Source organism: Dermacentor silvarum, chromosome 3 (genome assembly GCF_013339745.2).
Source record: "Dermacentor silvarum isolate Dsil-2018 chromosome 3, BIME_Dsil_1.4, whole genome shotgun sequence".
Lineage (NCBI taxonomy): Eukaryota > Metazoa > Arthropoda > Arachnida > Ixodida > Ixodidae > Dermacentor > Dermacentor silvarum.
Window position 1 is genome coordinate 10131333 of NC_051156.1, and position 18826 is coordinate 10150158.

At 47.3% G+C, this 18826-nt stretch overlaps 1 protein-coding gene and 1 non-coding gene across 2 annotated transcripts in view; one reads left to right on the forward strand and one right to left on the reverse strand.

Moving 5' to 3' along the window:
- The window catches only part of LOC119445316 (glucose dehydrogenase [FAD, quinone]), a 92362-nt gene extending 73938 nt beyond the window's left edge, over nt 1-18424 (forward strand). The window contains exons 9-11 of the mRNA XM_037709630.2: nt 5834-6011; nt 7202-7418; nt 16445-18424. Of these exons, the coding sequence (XP_037565558.1) occupies nt 5834-6011; nt 7202-7418; nt 16445-16751 (702 nt within the window). The 3' untranslated portion in view covers nt 16752-18424. The remainder of the gene's footprint in view (nt 1-5833; nt 6012-7201; nt 7419-16444) is intronic.
- LOC119446923 (U2 spliceosomal RNA) lies at nt 8123-8316 on the reverse strand. The gene has a single exon (XR_005190853.1). It is a non-coding gene; the product is annotated as a U2 spliceosomal RNA (small nuclear RNA).
- Nucleotides 18425-18826: the final 402 nt, after the last annotated feature.

Genomic DNA, 18826 nt, shown 5'->3' on the forward strand with positions numbered 1-18826 from the left:
CAGTCCAAGAAGTCACGACGATGCGGGTCCTGGGTTTCTGGCTTCAAAGTATCGGGAAAGCGTCCCACACAATCAAAACGCTCAAAACTACCACAAATAACATCGCACAAATGATCCGACGCGTAACTTATCGCAACGCGGGCATGAAAGAACACGACACGCTAAGGCTCGTCCAAGCACTAGTGATAAGCCGAGTCACGTACGGCCTGCCCTACCACCTCCTTAGTCACGAGGAGGAGAGGCAGATCGACATCATAATAAGATCAGCATATAAAGAGGCCCTCGGAATACCCAAGGGGACGTCTACAGAGCGCCTACTAGCCTTAAGGGTATACAACGCGTTCGAAGAGCTAAGACAAGCCACACTTATCTCTCAGAGGGAACGCCTGAGCTACACTCACGCCGGACTGGCCCTACTGACAAGGGCACGTGTTCCCCCACACCCACAATGCATCAGCGAACAAGTAGTACCACTACCAACCTCAACACGAGCTCAAATAACAGTGGCCCCCATACCCAAAAACATGCACCCGGAATACAATAAAGCAAGACGCAAAGCACGCACACGGCATATTAGAACAAGGTATGAAAATAAACCGACTAGCAACACAATATACACTGACGCAGCCGCGTATCCGATCGAACGCCCTAAAGACAGCGAAGCACAAACAAACAAGACGTACGCAGTGGCAATCGTCGACACGAAAGCCCAGGAACAATTTACAGCATCCCTCAGGGCAGGGACTACGGCAGCTGCCGAAATTTTCGCCGTGGTAATGGCCCTCGCTCACGCGGAACGATCGCAAAAGAGCGCCACCATAATCACAGACTCACACGAAGTGTGCCGCATGCTTCTCAAGGGCCACGTGACCAAAACAAGTCACTCGATAATACCGACAAAATTCGCCCATCATCACTTGATCGTATGGTGTCCAGGCCACACGGGACTGGAGGGTAACGAACTGGCCGATTCGTTAGCCCGAGGCATTGTTAACCGCGCAGACTCGACTGGGACGGGAAGCCACCACAATAACCCCAATCCAACGAACGCCCGAGAGATTCTCGCTCATCAGCGTACAACCAGAAAGAAATACCCTCCCCCTCACGCACAACTCAGTGGAGAGGAAGCCGCCAGCTGGCGCAAAATTCAGACCAGGGCATACCCCCATCTTAAATTACAGAATGCCATGTTCCCCACTCGCTACAGGTTCGACTGTCCGTGGTGCGGCGGCATACCAACACTACAACACATTACATGGGATTGTGAATCACACCCGTTTGATAAAACACGCCACACAATGGAGCAATGGGAGGCACCGCTAACCAGCTCAGACCTGATGGGACAACAGTCCTTCATAGAACAGGTCAAGCGGGCGGCCGAGGCCAGTGGGGCCCTGTACTAAAGGGGCTCCGAGCATTCCACCAAAATGCTTTTGAAAATAAACGTTTTCTTCTCCTTCTTCCGCAGCAACCATTTCGCTTGTGCGCCACTATAGGCTCCGTACAGTGAACAGAGGGCGCTACAACCGAATACGGCAAAATAGAGTCACTTTTCCAGTGACTCTACGGCAAAACGGAGTGCAGCGCCGATGGTGGTAGGAATGTGAAACACTGAGACGGCCGCTCCAAGCGCCGCGGCAGCGACTGAACGTGTTTCAACGCGGGCGTGACGTTCAAGATGTCGCATGTGTTGTTTTGCGGCTTTAAGCCGATAAGCTGTATTGAAAATTACTTTCGTGCGCCTATACTCGGACAAAGGAGACAAGCTGTATGTGGCGGGCCACACGTGACCACGTGTGGTCACGTTTACCACGTGAAGGAGACCGACGGCGCCGACTTGAGGGCGCCGTCGGTCACTCTCAGCAAGGGAAACAAGTGTACGACGTTTCCTTGCAGGTAGGGAGAACATGCATACATTTTTATATCAGCAAGTGGTTTTGACGCATAAGTGGAAGCGCACACGCTACCACGACTTATTGCAGGAAAATGTGCGGTGCGAGTTAAACGAAGACGAAGAACACAAACAGGACGGGAGCTTGCGGCGCATTGCAACTAGTTCAAACCAAGATTATGCTACCGCGACGTTTTTTGAATGAGAACAGTCCCAAATCGACATTCAGTGATTACACGTCGTTTTTGCTACGTTGCCGGTGCGTTGTCACAGAAATGTCGAACTGCAGCTCTGCTATTTACAGTATTTCGTTCATTTCGTGGCCGACGTGTGCAGAAACGTATTTTTGCAAATCTATAAATGAAGCGTTTCTAGGTGTTGATTTTTCCTTTATTGGCTACTCCGCCGTTCACGAAGTGTTTGGAGGAGATCCTGCTCGTCTGCTTTGGCATTCACGGCGAGCCGTCATTCTCGCCGAAGAAAAGAAAAGGAGCATGATTGCGAATACTACGCAGTTCATACTGACGACACAGTGCCCTATGCATGCGGCCGCAAGCAAGAGCGCCCATGCAGTAACCGAATGACTTCTTCACGAGACGGTAAACGAGGCAAACACGCCACAAAGCGCTGACGAGAGAGAGCAGTCTCAGGGCGGGCGCCACTTGGTGAAGGCATTTGAAGTTTAGATGTTACACGCATCATCACTACCCCTAAAATCAACGCAAACCGAGTTTACTTTCTTCGCTGAAAGTATCACAGAAAAACGCAATTTAACAGTTAATTACCGGACTGCAAGCATGCAAGCAAATCAACAAAGATTCGCATGCAGCCTACAAGAGCATTTGAGGCGCAAATTCGCGCGTAAGATATCGCGCTACGCAAGCTTGCTGTGCAAAACGTGCTCCATACACTTCCTACCGCGCTAAACGCACAAATACAGTTGCAGAACCTCAGTCAGCTAGACCTGGCTAGACCTTAAAGCTTATAGTTACATTGACACTAGGAAAACGCTGTTTTCACAATTACTTAACTCTTGGAACAGCAACAATCCATCTCTTTCGTCGTTCTTGCTCCCACGGGGAACCAGGAAATCGGTACAATTTCACGCCAGGCTGGCCTTCGTGGCTGTGGCAGTTTTACGGAGCAGTATCGGCACTTGTTCCTCTTCTTTTTCCGTACTCTTTCAGTCGATGGATTCGAATTAGTCGAGCTGAAGGATGACATTGTCTCAACGCCAGAAAAGACCGAAGAGCACCATCGACGCCGCGCCTACGAATACCCCCGCGCGCTTTGGCCGTCTCATTATTGTTGGCGGCGCTGCGACAGATGGCGCAGCAATCGCAGCAAACTTCACTGTACGGAGCCTATGGGGCGCCACAGTCTCGTCGGCGCTAAAACCCCTATATTTATAAAAGTAGCGCCATCCACTTCCCTCCTCCTCCGTTCCACTATCGCGCTCGGCGCGACCAGCGCGATCGAGGCGCGATATCGACAGTGGCGCCGCCTGCGTCGGGCCTGCCGTGGCAGACGACAGCTAACGCGCTACCAGAGGAAATCCGAGGAAAACTTCGATCGCGCCCTGCGGAGACGTTTTTGAGGCGCGATTTTGCTTCGTCAGTCAGTAACTGGTCTTAATAATGCCGTTTTGGAAGTAGTAACGCGACGATGCGAGACGGCGCAAATATCAAGTGTGCAGCAAGCGTTTGCGCACGCCGGATGGTAAACAAAAAAAGCCTTTTGCCCTCGCCTTGACGGTTGCGGCAACTTAAGGCGCAGCAGCATGCCATCACAACGAAGTTCTTGTCCCTAACACGTTTGATCCGTTTGTGCGTACAGCACTTTCGTCGCACAGGCCCGAGAATGGCAGTCGGAGCGCGCTGGAAAGAAAAAAAATATACAAAAGCGCGACGCGAACTTCCACGTGACACGGATTGGCCAATGGCGGAGCGGAGGAGGCTGGGGCGACAGGAGGCGGCTAAGAGAGGGCGAGGAGGAAGCGCCGGGGTGAGCGCGGTGGCGGCAAGATCTAAGAATGGCGCTACTTTTATAATTATAGGGGCTTTAGTCGGCGCCAGTGTCTCGACGTTTATCTGCGGCATCGAATGCGTATATATATAAAAACGTTGCAAGGCGAGAAGGTGGCTAAGGGTTCCGACGCTGCTCGACGAGTGTCCCATTTTGATCTCGTCGAGAACCTTCGAGCCGCCCCCAGAGGCACCGTCGCCAACGCCACGCGCGTTCGGTGCGAACGCGGGCAAAACGCCGACGGCGTCGACAACAGTTCTGCGCGTTGCTGGTGCTGCATCATGTCCAAGTTTACAGAGCTGATAAAACTACTATCCTTACTCCGTATAGCTCTCTACTAATTTCCTATCGCAATTGTTGCTTCGCCATTCGGGTGAAACTGCGACAATTCTTTTCTGTGTGTGCCGTATAACTTTAAGGCATAAAAACCATAACCAGGAACATTTCTCACAGTACACTTGAATGACATTGCACACTGCTTCTGGTTAAATTTGTCAGGTCACATTGTGCGACGCTGGGCTGGCGCTGTTTTCGTGCGTCTCGTGTGGCTGGGCGACCTCTCCGGCGCCGTTGGTGCAGCGACGCCGAGAGACGCAACGGCAGGAGACGCCGGTAAAAACGTTGAATGTGGGGTGGGCTAAACCAGTGAAAACGTTGTCTTGCTGCAGCTCCAATGCGCCAGACAACGCGATAAGCAGGCAACGGTGCGCTCTCTCTCAATTAAGGTTCCCATAATGCATCACTGCGGTGGTCTGGTGGTGCGCTACAGTTTCCAAAAAGGCATATTACAATGTCAAATTGAGAATAGTTGGATGACCATGGTCATGCCCCTTTAAATATATATAATGAACGAGAAAACGCGGTACCGAGGAGCCTAACTTTTGTAAACCACAACAACATGAAGCATACAGACAACGAAAAGCAGGAAAGCATAGCAGGAAAGCATAGCATAGCTACTTGTTGTTTCAACTGAACTGCAGAAACGATATAATAAAGGGAAATAAAAGCGAACGAGAAAAGCAGCTTGCCACCAGTGGGAGCAGTGCCTACATCGCCCGCATTATGCGTGTGATGCTCTGCTAATTCTCAGGTCCATATTATTGGGTATTAGTGTATGCGTATACAAGATATGAGCTCTGGCGGGCTAGTCAGCGCCCCTCGTGGCCATTGAGCCGGTGGCCGCCGTGGCATGAGTGGCTAAGAGCGTTTCTGATCAACAAACTTAGAATGTTTGAGTACATGTACCCTTCCGTGGTATGCACTTTTTTCAATATTTGCAAGCGACTGGCGCAAATTTTATATTTTAGAATGCCAAAAACCAACGGATGATTGGGTCGGCTGCCGTATTATCGTGGAAGAGGACTTGCGCGCTCGGGCAGCACAGTTACCAAGAATGAAACAATTTTAAAGGGATACATAAGATGGGCACTAAATCAGTTGGCACTGATGAAGTTTCTTCGAAGACTTCCTTCACGGTAAGTTTGCGATAATAGGTACATTATTCGAACAGAAAGTCAAGGTCGAAGTTCTTTTTTTTAATTTTGCGTAGAAACCCCAGCGTCACGGATCTCCAAGTATGTTTTCGTGTTTGGAGCTTGTTGGCTGAGTAGAAGTCCTCTAAGAATGCCCTGTTCAGTCCTTGGGCGCTGTAGAGCACAATGTAGTACATTTTTATCAATAAAGAGATAACGAGGCCTGAGCAGAGGCCGTCAAAAACAATGACGCCCGGGCGAGCTGGTGCGGGGACTTCAAGGCATCGTCGCCGCCCATATTTCTTTTTTTTTGCGCCTTTACTGCCTTACCAAGAATCTTCTATTGGCAGTGCAGAATGGTAATTAACTAATACCGCAGGATGCATTTTTCTCTTTAGAATCCCTTTAGTTACTGCGAAAGATTCCACTGGGTTGCACATTTCAGGTTTACGACAAGTACATATTGCCGCACCGCGGAGAGCCTGCAGTCAACATGATCCCTTTCGTGACGCGGCCAAAGTCAAGAGGATACGTCAAGTTGCGCTCCACGGACCCTGAGGATCCCCCAATCATCGTCTCGGGCTACTACACACACCCCGACGACGTCAAGGTCATCGTTGAAGGTACGCTCACCAGATGTATCGTGCCGCTGTTCTCTTTCCCAAAAGAACATATTTGCAGGTACCGTATGATAAACAAGACGTAGTTTTGCCTGAAGGGCGACGCATCGATTGCGATGGCAAATAAGTAGGCAGCTATGCAAAGAATAATAGTTTTATCGGCCGTATACACTTGCACACGTTCGTTTACTAACTAAATTAACAATCATGGTGGTCATGCGCGCACAAGCAAACATAAATACATCATGACATGTTGAGCGCTAATCAAGGACAATGACAGAGAAAGAGAAACACGAAACGACGGCACGTTTCTCCTTCTCTGTCTTTGTCCTTGACTAGCGCTCAACATGTCATGCAGTAAACACCAACTTGGCCAAACTAAATTAGGTTCTTCTCATGAATACATCCTACCCGATGACCACGCGCACTCGCTGTCTAAACGCTAGAGTGAGGAAGCGCAGCAGCAGCAGCGAGCAAATTAACCAGTTTGCTGCTTCTCGCTTCAACGCGAGTGAGAGACGAAATAACAGCGCACACACGGCTGCGCCGTATACACAGCTCCAGCTGGAATAGAACACGCCTCCCTTAGGCCTCCCCTTCCTCCGGTGCCTTGCGCAGGACGGAAGACGGCGCGCATCGTCCCCGCTTTCCTCCCTATAGCGCGCGCGAGATTCAGCCGCCATCATCGGCTCACCCTCACACGTTTTCGCTCGCACATACACCACACGGCGCGGGGCGACGATGTTAATGTCCTTGGACTTTATACCTAACATCACGGCGACGACGATGGCAGAAATGCGCCTGGAATGTCCATATAATTGCTCGCAATAAAAATACGTAGCTATCTTGACCTAAAGCGTCCTTGTGGAGGTCCAACGCTTGGTAACAGTGGTATATTCTATTGTGGAGACGGAGGGTCAAAAGGACTCATAGAAGAGGAGAGGACGGGCTACCGCAATATCACCGCTATGTACAAAGCCTGTTCTGATCAGGGTCGCAATAGGCTACACGTACTGCTTCGAAACAGCCCGAGCTCTTCAATGAGGTATACGGTCTACCACGGTTTGTGTCCCAGCTCAGATTTTCGCATATACCTGTCGATTTGGGCAGTTTGTGCCACTCTCTTGTGGCACTAACTATACCTTCCTATACTATATCTTCTATACCGTGGATTTCATCAGTGCACTTCACAGGCCTGAAGTTCGTTCACAACATCACAAAGACGAAGGCGTTCGAAGAGATAGGCGGCCGCATGTGGACCGAGGTGTTTCCAGGCTGCGAGGAGCACGAGCAATACAGCGACGAATACTGGGCCTGCCTGGCACTGGCATTCCCAAAGACGGCGTACCATCCGGCCGGAACCTGCCGAATGGGCAACGACCACCGGGCAGTGATCGATCCCAGGATGAGGTAACATGCTTTTCTCTCATGTAAAGTGCAGTAGTCACGCTTTTTAATTTCTTACTGCTCTTTACCATTGGCATGCATAGGAGAGTTTCTCTTCGTTCGGTGTGAATTTCTCGTGGTCTGCTATTTCTGTGAATTTGCTGTGGACTATGCATTTTCTGTGGACTATGCGGAGTAAATTTTACGTCTTGTGCTGCGCAAAACACTCGCTTAAACTTTCTGTGGAAGTGGGTGTAAATTCATTGTCATTTATTTTAATTCGTTTAGTTTTTTATTATGTGTACATCTCGCAAGAGGACATAAGCGTAAGCTTTCTACCTCCTGCACAGCTTTAACTACATGATGACATTCGTGTCTTGCACGCACATGTAATTCTGAACAAACGAAAGCTGATAAAAAAGAACAATGACATGCACTATTCCGGCAGAATTAAACGCTAACAACGGCGCGCACTGCATTCGGTGCGTGCTCTACCGTGTCACTGCACCCACGGTGAACTCTTGCACAAGTGCAGTTCAGTTACGCGGCTTGAGGCTCCGCGTCCTTCTCTCGTTCATGTGCACCGCTGATAACCTTATCAGCGCTTCGACATCATACTGGCGTAGGGCAGCTAGCCTTGCTTTCCTACGCTGATGCCAGGTAGTAGGCGCGAGTGGAAGTATATTTTTACAGCGAAGCTGTATATGGCTAGTTTCCTAGCGTATTTATTTCCTCAGACCAAAAATCCCAAAGGTAGTGCAATACCGGGCCGACCCGCGGCGAAGGTGACGGAGGCTTCACGCACTCCGCCAACTTGCAAAAATAAGTTTAATATCTTGGGTCCAAATACATTCTGTATCAGATTTTAAGCTGATAAGAATAGAGAATACACTTTGATCCGCGTCGGCCATGTCTATACGATCGCACCATACGCCATACTGCGTGTTCATGTTAGTGTACGCCATCCCGCGTGTTCAAACTAGTGCCTACCAATCTGAGTGTCTTCTGTCTTCTGACGTAATGTTCTACGTAGGCTCCTTTCCCCAGTTCTGCTCTGACTGTGAAATGGGTAGGCCACGTGTTGTAAGGTCTGAAGAAGAACAGCGTGCCTACAAAGAACGACGGCGCGAACAGAAAAGGGAATGAGTGCGGCGGCGGCGGAAGGAGACCACCGACGAGGAGCGCGCCGCGGATGCCAAGCGTAAGCGCGTTGCCCACCAGGACCGCGAGGCGCAAAGAAATGCGAACCGTGCATGTGGCCCTGACCCCGCAAACGTGGAACGTTTCACCGGAGCGACGGTCGATCACCGCATACACAGCTTCGAATTGCTGGTTATCAATGGTCGACAATGTGAGAGCAGGACGCAAAAGAATCAAGTCACGTACTTTAGCGGCACATGTGCCATAGTTTACCGTGGGTGCAGTTAAACGGTAGAGCGTGTACCTAAATCCGCGAGCCTCGGTGTTAGCGTTTCATTTCGTCATGATAGTACAGAGTGAATTATATTGCACGTACACGCTTTGTAATTATAAAAAAAATAGACTCCCACATCCTGGCCCTGCGAAAGTGGATCTCCAGCAAAGGTGTTGGAAACCACCGCTACAAGGGCTGAGGGGTCTATGCAATGCATTATCACTTTAGAGTAATGGTAGCAATGGGAGTACTGGTAATTTTTACAGCGTGCAGCCGCTTATAGCGGCGCTACAACAACACTGAAATCAGTTGCTAGCCTGGTTCTTTCATATACCAAAGCCTAGTGACATCACTCACCACGTCGCCAGCTGCCCTCGCTGCGGCAGCTTGCGCAACAGTGATCTTTACCGGGAAAAGTATGCGGGGAGCGCTACGTGCCTCGCGCATTGTTATCAGGAGCACCTTATAATCAATTATGCGGTTCGGATGCTTGTTTTGTGCTTGTTCTTTACTGAAACGTGTGCTGTTCTGTATGTTGTATGCGTGATTTCAAAGAATGTATGCACTCTTTGCCTCACTTTGTTGAGTGCTTGTAGCCTCTGCGTTATGGGAGGGGGGGTTGAGGGTACGAGATACTGTTCCTGGGCCGGCAGTGCCGCCGGGATTGGCCCACAATTTTGCTATTGGACGCGGACACGTAAAATGCCAACTACCGATAGGCTAACAGCCTCGCTACAAAAGTGTCAAAGAATATGCAACCTAAAAGGTTAAATGTTTTGCCTTGCGTACCTGCACTCCTGACACATCGACGCATCTTGTTGCAAGTTAGCGCCTGTGTGTGTCACCTATTCTTTCGTCCTTGTCTTTTCATGAGCTATAAGCATCATCGCATCTTTCAGTTGTGTTTGGAAATGGTAGGTGTTACTGACCTAGAATTCATGAATGAATACACATTTTAGGTGAGGCATGTTGCTGCTTCAGTGTGAAAACACAATTCTTGAGACATAGCTGAGATATCTATAATGAATGTGGAACGTGGCGGAAATTCCATCGCTTAGTTCAGTCATTTGAATTCTCAAAGTTAAGAATACCAAAACGAAATATGCAGATGTGAATCCACGTTATGCAAATCATTTCGCAGATAGATCGCTATGCCGGATTATTTGCAGTTCTGGAAAACGTTATAGATGGACCAACGCGTTTTCGTAAGGCAAGCAGCATTGTGTGGCAGAACAGCAACACGGCGTTGGTATGACAACTGACATGTTGCATTCCGCCATAGGAACGTTACAACTTATTTCGTTGCGAATCCCGAGAGAGGTACGACATGGGGAAAATTTGCATGCCCTCGCTTGTATGACGGTTATTTGCACGTCCTGCGTCTGAGGCGTACGAGCCCGTGCGCTTGCTTTCTTATGGAAATTTATGCTATGCGACGTGAGAAACGCGCATATTGCCTTTAAGCGCTAGTTGGAGTTTGGAAAACGAGACAGAGAGCGAGAGAGAGAGATAGAAGCGTTAATGATAGCAGTGCATGCACGCCTTTGTGACCTAATGGGCTTCAGGGCTGGGGACCGTGGCTCGATCCCGCCGTAACGCACATCACGCTTCCTTGTTGATGAGGTCCAAAACGAGGCAAGGCGGGAAGCTACCATTCTTCATACACCAAAGTGCCTGCTATGAGTCAAATAGTAACGAAACCACTTCTTGCATGCGTAACCGATACACGGAATAATACAGAAAATACAATGTTTAATACATACTGCAGAAGAAGCAGCGTTGGTGAGCAGTACATACATTCACGTACGCCTTACGCGTCAAGAATGATATAAAGTACGAGTTAAAATACACTCATTTATTTACAAGGATCCATCTTGAACGCTTCTTTCTCTTCTTCCTCTCCGTGTCCGTCTTGTCTCTTCAGTTGTCTTCTTCTTTTCCGGAACATCACAAATGCTAAACAGCGCACAATAATTGGAGTGTATACTTGAAGGTTGCGTGCTATCTACGACGGATGCGAAAAGTAAAGGGCAAGCAACCATGAAGACAGAAGGCCTGAGCGCAGAAATAAAATGATCGATGAGCGAACATGTCCTGACATTTCCGCGGAAGCAATAAATGACCTACTCACAGATGTGAGTGGACCTTTTCGGGAAACCACGTGGTTTGGCACGTACTTCCCTGGTCAAAAGTATACGCAGCAGGGATTTCACGATCAAGCTAATTTCCTTCTCCCCCTATAACTGCAACTTGACATTGAAAGTTCACATTGTGAACATTACAGTGGAAATGTCAATTTCAGTTCGTGCGCCTGAATTGCGGATAAATTCAGTTTTTTCGGTGAACCTGTGGTCCGCATACTCTTACTTACGGGCGTGTGTACTAGCCGCAAGCTGGGGAGGGGGAGCCTGAATTGCAATGACGCCATTAAGCTTCGCACACAAACACACAGAAAAAAACCAGGGCACAAATAAGGAGAAATATTTTGGGGGATCATAAAGAAAGCAAGAAAAAATGAAGCATTCACAAGTGGTGGGTCTCGACAGTTGTGCCAACATTTAGAACTTAATGCAACACAATTTATTTTCACCTAAGAAAGATAGATGGAGGAGCTGTCGCTACCAGAAAACCACGATATCAACGTCACAATTGACAACGCAGATGTTCACCAGCCCGTTGGTAAACATGGGGACCACTAGCGAAGACACATTATCTTTAGTGTGAGTAGGGGGATTTAGTTGCTTTTTCCCGGTGGCGCAGTTACACGTATCGCCGTTGACTGAAACGTTCGTTTAAAATTTGGTACTATTATTGTATAATGTGTCATTTATTGTAAATTTCTGATGACAAGAAATACTTCAACAGGTTGCTTTTAATTACGTATGACTGATGAAGTTGTGGAATACATTCATAAAAAACATAGAGTTCTGAATAAGTAGCTGAAGTTCAATTCCTTGTTTGTTGGCCACCTTTATGTGGACAACCCAAGTTACAGTTTTATGTAACCAAACTGATAGGCGAGAATGTAGTTCACAAGGAACGCTTACCGCGCTTTAAGGAACCAGTGGGCCAGCTGTAATTTACGAACATGTGAATCTAAGAACACTACCTGAGACGTTACCATAGGCACCCACTGAATTGAATGTTTAGCGTTGAGAAACTCGTATGCTGCTATTTCACGACGTAAAGTAGATTTGAGGCTAATTTCCTTTGTGTGAAATTTCATGCGACCAAGATCACGTTGTATTCTAAAACAACGCGTCGTTGTCCTGTTGGATCTCTGCCGTGACGATGAACGCGAGCAACGGAAAAGCTATTCCGTGAGTAAACATTTCCTTATGGTAGCTTCCAGGAGCTGCGTACAAACGTCAGCAACTTCCTCAGCTATTCTGTTGCTCGCACAACAACGTAGCAATAAACGTCACGCGATTAGGATCCGTATGTTCCTGTACACAGGTTTGTGTAGAGAATTACTATCAAGAATAAACAACACGAAATAACAACTGAGAAGAACTATCAAGAATAAAAGAAACGATGAAACACCAGGTTTGCAAGCTTCTGGTATGACGCACAAGAGACAACGCTCAATCTCACACATGCGTCAGAAGGCAGTTGTCTGTACCACGATACGCGGACGTCATTTTGAAATCTCTGTTTTCCTGGCTACCCACGGCTGATCTTTCATTGTCTGCAGAATAAAGCCATTGCTCAAGAGGCCAATACTTTGCACGTTTGAAGAAAACGAAATAAGGACGAAAATAGCAGTGAAAAGCCTCTAGACTGTAGACTTTTACATGCAGATGCAATGAGGAAACAAAGTCACATAGGCCCCTAATACCTATGTTTAGAGGATGACCGTTCGGAATAGGATTACTGTTGTCGTTTCGTGTTATAAGGAGAAAGCTTTTTATGTTGCATGAAAAAAAAACACAGATCCCTTCCACTACTGTGAAGGTGGAAGGCAGCGAAGCTGCGATTATGATGGATCGGCTATAAAGAATTTATATCTTATCGTTGTTAACTATATTGAGCATCTTCGGCATATTCGGCAAAGAGCAAGGACACCGGCGTCTTGTTTTCGCCTGGCGCGATGGCCAAGTAGTGCGTTTGCTGCGCCAAGTCCGCCCCATAGCCGTAGACTAGCGTATGAGCCTCAGCGTTCATAACCGCGACACACTGGACGGCATCGTCAGGTTCCTGATGTCAGGATCCTGGAAGATGTGGTTAAACAAGCGTCCGTCTCATAGCGAGTCCAAAGGGCAACTGCTGATAAGAGCGCAATCTCTACGTCACGAAACAAAGGGGCACAACGAGTGGTGGGACGTGCCGCCACCGAGTATCGCGACACTTGTGAAAGAGGCATCGGCGGTGACCATCGGGGTCATCCATCATTCGTTTTGATACCTGTGCTAAGGAACAACTGGCGGAAACTGCCACGCGCATGGAGCCAAACCACCACGCACATAGAGCCAAACTGCCACGCACATGGAGCCGAATTGTTGTACACGCCGGTCGGTCTACTACACGGACGCGATCTCCTGGAATCTAGCCCTTAACAGTTTCGCTGTAAAAACGTAGCTGTTGATCTGGTCGAGAGTTAGACGCGAAGATTTATTTCCCTTTGGCAGAAAGGAGGAAGCCCGGCTTTAAGATTGAAAGGCATGACGGAGACTTCGGCTACCCTATGCAGTCTGATGTAATAGATCCCTTAGCAATATAACTTGTTCTACAATTTGTGAACACAGAAAATTTCAGGTGCACTGTAAGTGTTATATAGAAACAGCTAACAAACGGAAGAAAGGAAAAAAATACTATGGTACTAGCAGGAAATGCAATAAACACGCTAGAATAGAAAACGCAATAGATTCTGAATAATTATACTATGGTCTTACGGAAAATATCAGTTTATTGCAGTTAACTAAATAATATTTAGTTCATTTTTGAATAATTTTCCAACACACCAATATTGATCATCGTTGACACCTCAATAAAAGTTACTTAGAAGTGAATTTTTTTGCCACAGTTGGCACGTGTGATTGGGACCGAGAGCTTTTGTGACAGTAACAATATATGCCATGTGTAGCTTATTGGTAACAATATGTTGCAGCAAACAAAAATAAGTGACCCGGTGCACGTTAACGAAATTAAATCTACTATGTAATGACTTGGCGCAGAAACCTTTTGGTCGGCCGTAATGACGGTGGATGTGCGGGAAAGCTCTCTTTCGAAGGATTGAAAATTTTCTCATAGCTGGCAGCAGTAGTCGTTTCCCAATCAGTAACTTACGTTGCAATAAAACATGGAGTATTCTGCAGCCTAATGACTTAGGTACTAGAATGGCTACTTTGTAGTGCCAACATTCTTGCATAATTCTGAGGTAAATTTTGACATGTGCATGTGCTACGATAAGTCTTGGTGGAACCAAACGCTTAAAAATTTAATACGGGAAACCCCACAATTTTTACATTTCTGAACAGAAGATTAATGGTATGCGATTATAGTCAATGGGCCTTTCACATTTGTGTAAGTTGACGGAAATTAATATTTTTGAGTAAATTAATTTGTAACACTAATTAGGAATGATGTTCGTGTGTCGATAAGTTGAGAGAAATTGCATTAAGGATCGCTAATTAGCTATTTAACTGCCGTGACAAATTTCAAAAGAGCTTATAAAAGGGCGCACTTTTTTTTAGATCTGCACATTTTGGTAACATCATACATATTCCATTTTTACTTGTCTTGTTGAAAAACAAAGTTGCAGTTTCGGCCGAAAGGCGAAGCATCAATTGCGATAGCAAATTAGTGGACAGCTGTACGAAGTAAGGATAGTAGTTTTATCGGACGTATGTACTTTTACACACAGGCATACTAACTAAGTGAACAAGGATGGTGTCACGCGTGCACAAGCCAACATGAACTCTTCTCACTCAGCATGCCATACATAATCCTGTCTGGAGAACGGGATTAGCGTTGGCAATACGTCTGAAGAACCTGGTGGTGTCTTAAGTTCAACCCGGGGCCATATTCTGGAGCAGTTGTTTTTGTTTTTTATTCGATTGCCCTTTCGGCAGACGCCGCAGTGCTGGTGTTATCGAAGGGATCGCCGGGACAGTCAGTATACGACAGATGATAAGGAAAGAAGAATTTCAAAGGATAGCGACGTGAGACTTTAATCAGTCAGGAGTGTTCTGGACGGAGGAGCGATGGTATGCACCTTGACTCTACTAAGGTTAATGAATCAGATATGGTGTTTATTGTAAATAGCTGCTTGCGAATAATCTGTACGTAAAATCTCGTTATTTCCTAAGTGTAAAGCGTTTACAGCGTCCCATATCTAATGGCAAAAAGAATCAAAGGCGACGGCAGTAGGTGAAGACGACAGTTTCACCCCCGACGAAGTCGGTTTGAGCAAGAAGCGAAAAAAAAAAAAACGCTTAACCTTGCACTCGGCCGCGCAAGGCTTGAAACAGCGAAGCTGGGCGATCGTAGCCCAGCATTTTCAGGAAGTGCGCGTGTACTTTTCATCTTATTACTCATGATGATGATAATGTCTTTTCGCGCGTCTCGGACTTACGGCCGTCACTGCGCGTTGCTTAGCGCAGCTTCCAACACCGACAACGCGTTCTAATGCTGACACCATGTTCCACCGCGTTGCAATGCCGACAACGCGTTCCAGCAGACCCGCTCCGTGAATGCGTCTCTCTCTCTCTCTCTCGTACTATAGCGCAGCTTGCAACACTGACACCGCCTTCCAATGCCGACACCGCGTTCCACTGCGTTGCACTGCTACCAACGCGTTCTAATGCCGACAACGCGTTCCAGCAGACCCGCTCCGTGAATGCGTCACTCTCTCTCTCGCTTTCTTTATCTCTCTACGACGCTCGAACGCAATCATATGGTTCGCATAAACGCACGTTCTGCAAGCGTGGCTGTATAGCCTAGTGGTTATGACGCTCGCCTCGGGACCGTGGGTACAGTGTAAGCTGTACTGTGGGCACGCAGGTTCGATTCGCGCCTCGTGAAGAAAGTTTATTTCCTTTATTTCTTTCTTCATTGCGGATGATGACAGTTTCTTGATACGAACCACAAATTACGGCTGGCTTATACAGCTTTGCTGCTAAAAGGGGAGTCAGAAACTTTAGTAACATATAGTTACGAAGTACGGTCCTTGTTGGATGTCTTGTGCGAGGAGCAAAGCCGCCGTGACAACAGATGCGTTACCGCTGGTCTTCCTTTGCGTGAAAACATACTAAGTTATAAAATATAATGCCGGGGGTATGCTGAATTTAGCTTTAGCGGTCATTGCCTTCACTCAAATTTTGCACCTGATACCTTTCTTCTATATCACGCGACATCTTTTCAGCTCATGCGTTAGGAAGAACGAGAAAACAACTTCTGCCCGTTACTCCACTGAAGAATTGAGCATTGGGGAACATGTCGCAGAAAACACTTCACCAATGTTACTTATGCAGCGCATACGTTAATACATTCCTTGGTTGCAGCCTTTTCTGTAGCCCATAAACCTGCATGCTCTGAGGCATTGGCCAGCCTGTGAAGTAGTCATCAGGAGTGGCTTCTGGTGGCGAGACTTTGAAAAGATGTCGGAGAGTAAGCCTTTTACACTTCACGTGCGCAGGGTTCGCGGGGGCGTCACCAACCTTCGCGTGGTGGACACGTCGGCCATCCCGGAGATGATCACGGGCCACCTCAACGCACCGGTCATCATGATGGCTGAAAAGGCGGCCGACATGATCCTCGAGGACAACGGGAACGTGGTTCCGGACTCGCCGAGGCTCAACTACCGCGTCCGAGGACGCTCCCCTCAAGGATCGCTACAAGGAGCCCACTCGGCTGCTGCGGCGTCGACTCTCTCGCAGGCCGCGCCGTGGCCGCTGCTTAGGGCCATGGTGCCCGTCTTGCTCGCGTGCTTGGCAGTTTCGTGACGCTCCGCTTCGGTGCTGTTGGCGTCAACATTGCAGCTAGGAAATAATGTGGTGCGAATGTTGCCTCACATTATGTCTTTGTCCGAGGACGTGTAGGCCATGCATTAGCGCTCTCCCTCTACGCCATACTTCACAGCCGTGAATATGCCTCGCTAGGCGCGGAGATAAAGAGAAAATTTTTTTTCTGCAGCAACGTTGTGCATATTTTTTTGGAAGTTTCGTGTGGCAGCAATCAACTTCCAGGAGCGTGAAAAAAGTAATAATTCGAATTGCATTGATCAGCATGATTGTGATCTGTGAAAAACATTTTCTTAGAAAGACATACCACTACAGTGCGATTTGGATTAGACAAAACAATAGACAAGTGGCAAGCGCTTCTTTATTCGTTTGCTTTATGTGGACTTCTGTTCTAGTTTACTATTAGGTAAAGAAATTTTGCCGGGAACAGCAATGCGGCAAGGAATCGAAAGTTGCTGTAGTTCACGAGTGCTTCGAGCAGTGTGCGCTTAGGCCAGTACACCAGCTGGCCTTGATTAGTTGTGGACGTCCACCTCAAACCAATCTAAAAATTTCAAAAGCGCATGCTTACGTTCACGCATATCAACATCGTCTTCCAACATCATGGCAAACATCCTTCAGAAGTGTCCACCGTTTTGGCAGCAAACTCCGCTAGGGTAGTTTCGATTTCCCTCAAGAAATCGATTGCCTCATGAATAAATATGCAGTAAAGCGAATGTTGTTGCATAAGCAAACCTGATGCCTGCTAAAACAGTTCAGCCTGCGCGGACGGTGTGTAATCGTTTTTTTCCTCTCTTCATGTCGGGAAAGTCTAGTCCCAGGCAGGATATGAGTGGAATAATGATGCCGGAAGGTTAGGTGTATGCCGATTCTATTAAAAAAAAGCACCTCTGTAACCGTGATGCCAGATTTTCGTATGTTTGCTTACAGCATGGACCGTGTACACTGCAAGTGATTCTGCTAGTGAATTTGTACACACTGCAGGCTCGAAAATACGCTCAGTAGTGTCGGCATTATGACGGTAGGTGTATCAGTTCCTTTCATCGCCGAGGAATGTTTTCGCCATCTCAAGCACCTCAACACTGCTACCTGAGGTAGTATTATGTTATTTTGATTCTCAAAATATATGTTCTTTAGTTCATACGGCACCTTAAACTTAAGATAAACGGCAATCTAGACACCAGCACTTTCATGAAATCAAGTAGTGGCAGCATGCATCACCTGCAGACCTTTTAAATGTATTCTTCGAGGATACACACGAACTAAACATGCGGTTTGCATGTATATAGATTGTAACTATGTCCTAGATGTTATAAGTGAAGAAAAAATGTTGATGGGGACAGAGCTAACGACTATATTTCAACGTTACGGTAATGTCTGCACCAGATCTCAAGGTCTTTGGCACGTGATGATTTCCGCGTACTGCCAGTTAGATACCTCGGTGAAAAATGGCTTGAATTGCTGCTCCCAAATGGTATAGATTTTGCAAGAGTCGAAGTATATGCGAGGCTTTATGAGTTGTGATATAGCCGAAGCAAGGCCCAGACGTATACGGCATTGCCTTAGTTGTGTTATTGTTATGTTTGTCTTTCACCTTTTCGCAAATGCGAAGCGTGTTAAACTGTCTTGAATAAAATTGTCATTCTCATTCTTCATTTCCAGCGTCGTGGCAGTTTTTGCGAAGTTGCATCCACAACCACACAATTAGCAATTTTTCAATATAAGGGAAATGGAAAATGCCAAAATATAGAATGTGTATGCCATCACAACACTTAATAGCCGGGAATCGAAAACCGACCCACTCTTTCCTTTGATGAAGTCATGTAGAAGTGAAAGCCTGTTGCTAAATGTTGGGTATAGGGCAGCTTTCACCCACCATGGTTGCTTAGTGGCTATGGTGTTGAGCTGCTAAGCACGAGGTCGCGGGATCGAATCCCGGCCACAGCGGCCGTATTTTGATGGGGGCGAAATGCGAAAACGCCCGTGTACTTAGATTTAGGTGCACGTTAAGAACCCCAGGTGGTCCAAATTTTCCGGAGTCCGCCACTACGCGTTCC